Source organism: Diospyros lotus, chromosome 4 (assembly GCF_014633365.1).
Source record: "Diospyros lotus cultivar Yz01 chromosome 4, ASM1463336v1, whole genome shotgun sequence".
Lineage (NCBI taxonomy): Eukaryota > Viridiplantae > Streptophyta > Magnoliopsida > Ericales > Ebenaceae > Diospyros > Diospyros lotus.
This window is the reverse complement of record NC_068341.1, coordinates 5,464,049-5,471,619: the sequence shown is the minus strand read 5'-3', so window position 1 is coordinate 5,471,619 and position 7,571 is coordinate 5,464,049. Positions and strand designations below refer to the sequence as shown.

Below are 7,571 nucleotides of genomic sequence, written 5' to 3'. Positions count from 1 at the left end.
AAGCCACACATAACTGGTCATCAGATAACCTCAAGTTATTAATGGAAATTCCAAACTTATTTATCAAGAATTAATCCCTGTACATCTTCTGGGAATACATTCTGGCACATTTTTCATTACTTGCTTTCTCTCAAGCATGTCGAAAGAATCACTCAATCATCAACACAACAATCCATAAATGTCTCACTATCTAAAACGGATAAATACTTACGTCACTTATGGACTCCAATTCTTACCGGATTTCTTCCTGAAAACTCTAAATTTTTCTCACAAATTCTTAGATGCTTAATGGTTCTTAAAATCAATCATTTAAAGGAATTCCTCAGAAATCTCAAACCAATTTATCTCCGAAAACCTTTAATCAGACCATGATATCTGGTTCCAACGATCTTTTATAATTTTGAAACAACCAAATCTCAAAAATCTCCAAGGACTTTTTACCCTAGAGTATCTTAATCTCATAATAATTTAGGTCCCTAAGTGGTTACATTCATTCACATGTCTTTCCTCACATATTTCTGAATCCCAATCTCACTTGGCACATTAAACCGTAGTCACAAATTCTGCCGACTAGGCTTCTCATTATCCTCCCTTATGGTTGATATGACCTATCTCACGATCCCACTAGTATTGCCATACTAGACATTGAGTTTAATCTACCCTTCGAACCTCACAACGCTCAACTCATCACCTTTTCACAAGATAACCACAAACCCCGATGCAATTCCTTTAAATAGGACACAACCGACATTCAAGACATTACTTCTTTCCTTAGATCGTGTCTTCACCAAATAGTTCACCTTATTTTGGGTTGATTTCTTTCCAAGCTTGTTCAACATGTTAGTGGCACACCTCGCTCCCTTGTCCATTGGGAATTGGGCCCATCATCTTAGCTAATACTATCTTCATATCCTTAGAATAGAAATATCTAAGTTTGATATCATATCTTTTTGCCTTGACCCAAATCCTAGGGTTCTTGATCAACACATATTATTTCCGATACTCTAAATGATTCTCGAAAATATTTATCATTCGATGCTAACTCAACAATTCAGTTATGTCACATCATACTGATCATCCATGATTAAATAACTACTAATTATCGCAATGATTTCAACTAATGACCTCAAATCGACAGTCTCTAAATCTCTCATAATCACGGTTACCGAATCAACCTTACACCTGAATCTCATCATCGGACACTAACTTTAATAGCTAGATTATTCCGTTTGCCTCAGCTTCCATCAGGCTTCCACTATTTACTGAAAATAGTAGTTGTATACTGGAGTCGTGTCTGTTCATGAATAGTACACCAGGTAAGTTTCCAGGAAAGAGAGGTGGGTTACAAACGGACACACTTAAATACCAAGTCTTTCCTTAACCAGAACTTTCCGAGACATGCACTTCCACTATATCACACTTAAATCCAGTAACTTTTGAGATTTCGATTATCCATCCCTGAATCTCTAAATAGAGATTTCTAACTCTAAATTTTTCTAAACCTCAGGTTCATAGATTTCTGATGATATTTCCTAAGTTTTCTTATAGTTCGCTCTGATACCAATTGTAATGCCCCATTTCTCGAGCGCGTTATAACTCAGGACAATTCTGGGATAAATTTTTTTTTTTATACTACTAAAATTAAGACTAAACCATATCATTGCTCTTATATATCCCAAAATTTTCATTCATTTATCTCTAATGAGAATTATAATAAACATTAAATGCGGAAACTAGAATCGAACCTAATATCATAACATTAATAAAAAATCAGCTCTTACATCACGAGAATATAAATTTCTCAACATGACTTAATCATAAGTTCTCAACTAACATTAACCCTAAATGAGCAACATAACATACGTTCAACTGATCATACAACTCATCATGCACTTTGCTAAGTGCCATTACATGCCTCATCATCCTCGTTTCTACTACTATCTTTATCTGGAACGTTTGAATATTCTAGGGGCAAAGGCCAGATTAGATGATGAATTATCTAAGTAAGGATACAAAACATTTAATGCTCATGTATGTATACAATGCACATAACATCATAACTATCATGTTTGAGTTGACTGCACCTTAAGATTACCCGTCATTTTTTCAGTCTCCCTGTCAGACTGAGGTGTATGGGTGCACCCTTGGCAAAGTAACGAAGCTAGTACCTAATCCCAAACCCATGCAACGTATAACCGTGAATCTCATCATACTCATATGCATATTTCATCATCAAACATGTAAATGCAAACTACATGATATACTCATATCAAGGCATGACAACATGATAAAATCATTTACTTAAAATCAGATTTTGGGGTCGAACAACTTACAAACAAAACATTTTCATAAAACTAAATCCGATTGAGAAGTACCACTTACAAATTATTTTCATAAACTAAATCCAGTTGAATAGTATCACTTACCTTGCACAAATATAATTTTACCCCTAACATAATTTTGCCTCAAAATTCACGTCGGACTTCCAATCATACTCAATTATGAACATTGGCGTACCCTGAGCATCATAATTATTTAAGAAAATCAGATTTCTAATTTTCTCTAATTTTCCTAATTTCTCTCATTTCCTCCTATTATTTCCTCAAGATTATGAAATAAATATTTTCTCATAAAATTTTTTCAATTTCTCTTCTCAATAATTCCTAAAGCAATATTCCTAAGCCTCATAAATTTTCTCATAATTTTCAGAATTCATGTTCTATTTATTTCTCATTTTCTCTTTGATTTTCAAGCATCTATTGCCTTAAAAAAATCCATAATAAATATTAATCATGCATTTCTCTTCCAATTTCATCATAAAAAATTCTAAAATATCATTCTTATATTTCTGAAATTTTTAAAGAATTTTTTTTAAAGATAACTTATCTTTCCGCGGAGCGATTCGGTATTTTTCAATATTGAAATGAAACCTCGATTTGCGTATCCAACAATGCCTTTTGCAACAAATTTTCACACAAACTACTAAACCCAGCCTATAGAATTTTTTTAAAAATTTCTTGATATTTTTCTCTCTTTATTTTTTTTCTTCCTCTTTTCAAAACCTCTCTCTCACTCTCAAATCTCTTTTTTTTCTTACAATATTTCTCTTTCTAATTTAAGTTCTCAAACCTTTTAAGTTTTCTCTATTTATAGAAGGTTGAGTTAAGCTTAGCATAATTGTAGTGACCCACTATCTTTATTATTTATCCACACCTTACTTTGTCTCCCACATTTCTCAATTATTTCACCTATCATTTTTGATTATTTGTCAACACCTTATTTTGTCTCCCATATTTCTTAATTATTTCACTCATCATCTTTAATTATTTTGTCATCTTTCTTAATTATTTTTCACTAAATCTCACTCATAATTTTTAATTATTTGTCCACACCCTACTTTGTCTCCAACATTTCTCAATTATTTCACTCATTATCTTTGATTATTTGTCCACATCTTAATTTGTCTCCCACATTTCTCAATTATTTCACCCATCATCTTTAATTATTTTATCATTTTTCTTAATTATTTCCCACTAAATCTCACTCATAATTTTTAATTATTTCTCAACACCCTACTTTGTCTCTCACATTTCTCAATCATTTCATCCACTATCTTTAATTATTTTGTCACCTTAATTATTTTTTTCACTAAATCTTCTTTTAAATAGATTATTATTTAATTCATTAATTTTAAGCCTACTTTCTTAGCCTACTAACTTTAACTCCATTTAGTTAGCCTAACCCATTAACTCTAAGCCCATTTATTTTTTTCAACTTAGTCCACTAACTCTAAGCCCATTAATTTTCTCAATTATGATATCTAATTGATGTCAAAAATATTTTAAATACAAAATTAATTATTATTATTCTCAAAATATTAGGATATTACACAGATAAAAAGAAGGAGACTAGAGAGGGCATTGCATACAAATTGTTATGTTGTCCGACATTATTATGTTTTTCACGTCGAGCAACATAACGTTTGCCCGACGAGAACAAAATCCCTCTTGCATGCCCACATCAAACAAACTTGACATAGGCAAGAGAATATTTCTCTTCATATATCAATCATATTTATAGCACAAGATTTTCGAGCAATTCTTTTTTTTTTTCCTTATTAACTATTATTCTAAGACTAATAGTTAACTAACAATAAATGTACATTATTTTTAGATAATGTGTATTTATAGTATCTAATTTTTAACATTCAAATAATTTTACTGATTGATAATAAATGTATAGTTTTTTTAAATCATTTAATCAACTAATAAAATTATTTAGTTGTTAAAAATAAAATATAATAAATACACATTGTCTAAAATCAAAATATATCCTACCTCATCTCCAACCTTAAACTCGAACCCTAATACCTCACCTAATTTCTTGACTCATTCCCCAGTAGAACACAAGGGGAGTCAAGGCACCCCAAATTAATTCCCCTTATGAGAAATATATATATATATATATATTCATATATATCTAGAAAAATATATAGAGTAGATAAATATTATATATAATAGCTGAACAGGGTAAGACATAAATGCTAAATAACACCCTACTTTGATCTCGATCTTGATTAAAACTTAACTAGGCATTCTTCGAACCAGACTCGACTTCGATCAAATAACCTTTGATCCTATCTCAACTAGGACAAGTTCTCAGGACAAGTTCTCAAGGGTTTAGGGCATTTTACCAACACTAATTTTGAGGTTCTGAAATATTGTCAAGGAGAATCTCAAAATATCATTTTCTATTTTACTTAAAATATAAAAATCTATGCTAATATGATTTAAAATGTATTTTTATATTTGCACACGTGCATAACACAAAATATACCTATAAATTCTAAATTATTTCAAAAATTGATCTAAACTATTTTTAACAAAATAGAAAGCTACCTAAGAATATAAATAGGTTTCTAATTAACCTAATATAAAATTAATTAAGTATGAAAATTCACAATTGAAAGATATTTATGACATAAGGATAATTTGAATATATTTAATTAAACAAGTATATAAATGAAGTTAATATTTAATTGGTACTCTATTTATATCCTTAGACCTACCTAGGGTCCATCTAGATCATTATGGAATAAAATTTTTAAAAAATAATTAATATTCTTCCCAAAAGTAGAAAAGAGCATTGTGAAAGTTATGTGATAAAAAATAAAATAAAAATCATTAGAGGTCATTACATTTATGTCATCAATTTATACTATGGCAAATTTATATTAGATGAATTGATCCATGAGATGTGGACAGATTATATCATCAACTTTTGTCCACATTGAGCTTCATATGTTAATTTTTTTAGCTAAAGAGATCAAGTCAAGAATTCGAGAGAGAGACGAAGTGGATACTAATTTTTCAAAAGAAAATTATTGTCACAGTGATCTTAAATCTTATAAATAGCCATATATTGATGATATTGTGAATCCCAAATCAGTGGAAGAGAAGTAGCAAAGAAGGCCAAAAATCATGATCAAATTATAAATTTGGAAATGAATGAAGTTAGCTTTTATCGCCAAATTAATAAAAGATTGATATATTTAAAAAATAATGATATTTATTTACACTAAATTCGAAATGAATCTTCAATTTAATTGACACAATTTCATTAAAAGTCTACACATTTTTATTTTATAATAAAATTGTGTCAACTAAACTAAAAATTCATTTCTAATATAGATAAATATCATTATTCATATTTTTAAATGATACAAACACTTCTAAAAAGCAAATTAGGGGAAAAAAAGAAATGAAAAACGTGACTACGTGTGTCATAAAAACTGAACAATCAAATTAAGATTAGATTAGAAGATAAAAATAGATGGAGATAATACTTTATCTAGAGATGATGATAGAACTTTTATAATTAAACCCGTTAAAGAGGTATTGTAGCTAATTTTTAAAAATTAAAGGATCGGCCAACAAATTAAAATTTAAGATATATATATATATATATAATCAATTTACCTTACATAAATGGTATATGGATGGACCATAGACATGAATCAAAGGACATTTAAGTAATTACATATTTTTTAAATAATGAAAAATGATAAATTCTTACTTTATTATTTTATCATTTAGCCTAAGCAATACAAGAGGAGTAGAAAAAAAAAAGAGAAGAGATGATGGGAATAATAATAATAATAATAATAATAATAAACCCTGAACTGAACCCTAGCTTCTTCATTAATCCTTTCCACTTGTTCGCGTATTGCAGAGCGCCGACGAGATGAGGCCGCTGGACGAGAACGAGACAACGCAGGTCTTCGAGAAGATCTTCAAGTTCACCGGCAACAACCTCAAGAACATCGTCGAGAACCCATCGCACGAGGGCCCCGATCCCAGCCCCGGCCGCTACTGCTTCCGCCTCCAGAGGAACCGCGTCTACTATGTCAGCGAGTCGCTCGTGAGGCGCGCCACCAACATCAAGCGGGACAACCTCGTCGCCCTCGGCACGCAGGTCGGCAAGTTCACGAAAGGTGGCCGCTTCCACCTCACCATCCAGGGGCTCGGCTTGCTCGCCGCCAACGCCAAGCACAAGGTCTGGCTCAAGCCCACCTCCGAGATGTCGTTTCTGTACGGGAATCATGTGCTGAAGGGCGGCTTGGGTCGGATTACGGAGAATATTTCGCCCGGAGATGGGGTGGTGGTGTTCTCCATGGCGGATGTTCCGTTAGGATTTGGGGTGGCGGCGAAGTCGACGCAGGATTGCAGGAAGATGGATCCGAACGGGATTGTGGTGCTGCGCCAGGCGGATATTGGGGAGTACTTGAGGATGGAGGATGAGCTTTGAGGAAAAGGGGTTTGATTGGATGGTTTTGGTAAGTGGGATTTGTTGATTTGGGGGAGAAATTTCGGTTCTTGTATGTGGGTGCCGCTCAATTTTGAATGACAATGATCATGTAACATATGGGATTTTTGGTATTAACTGCTTTAAGAATATGATTACAATGATTTGCATTAAGGCCCTTGATATATTGACTGGACTTGTGGTTAGTGGGCTATGTTGATTTGGGGATAAAGTTTGGTTCTTGGAAGTGGGTATTATTTAATTTTAGACGGCTCTAATCTTGCACTATAATTTTGCATGTCTGTATGTTAATTGCTCTTAGAACATGATAACGGTGGCCATCTCGAAGTTGTTTGAGATGTGATTAGTTGACTTTTTATGTACATATCATTGCTATACTTCGTGTTGTTTCTCCTGCCTACACCTGATTTTTGAAAAATTTATGTAATAATTTTTGCCGGATACAATTTAGGAAAGAGAACAATCTGATTCAAGTGTCTGTATTTCAACCCTTCATACAAGAACCAGATTTGACTAACTCTTTGTTTTTCCATTTTTTCACAAGAAAAAATGTAAAAGTTTAAGAACAGAAATATGCTTTTCCAGATGCTAGTGGTTTGTATTTTTTCTTTTCAAATTATGATTTTGTTGTCCCTCGTATAAACACTGAACTCTTTATAATTTTGCTGAACGCTTAGTCTAAAGACTTATCTATAATAGCATTTGATTTTAGATATTCTTCTTTCTCGCAGTATTGCTTGATATGA

General features: G+C 32.1%; 1 protein-coding gene across 1 annotated transcript; it reads left to right on the top strand.

Annotated features, from left to right (window-relative positions):
• The first annotated feature begins 6,184 nt into the window (after positions 1-6,184).
• Positions 6,185-6,989, top strand: LOC127800000 (uncharacterized). The gene has a single exon (XM_052334352.1). It carries the CDS (start codon positions 6,244-6,246, stop codon positions 6,805-6,807), a length of 564 nt encoding a protein of 187 aa, XP_052190312.1. The 5' UTR covers positions 6,185-6,243; the 3' UTR covers positions 6,808-6,989.
• The last annotated feature ends 582 nt before the right edge of the window (positions 6,990-7,571 follow it).

Bases quoted from the DNA above. Each gene is read 5' to 3' on its own strand.
- LOC127800000 (XM_052334352.1), top strand. From the start codon at position 6,244: ATGAGGCCGCTGGACGAGAACGAGACAACGCAGGTCTTCGAGAAGATC.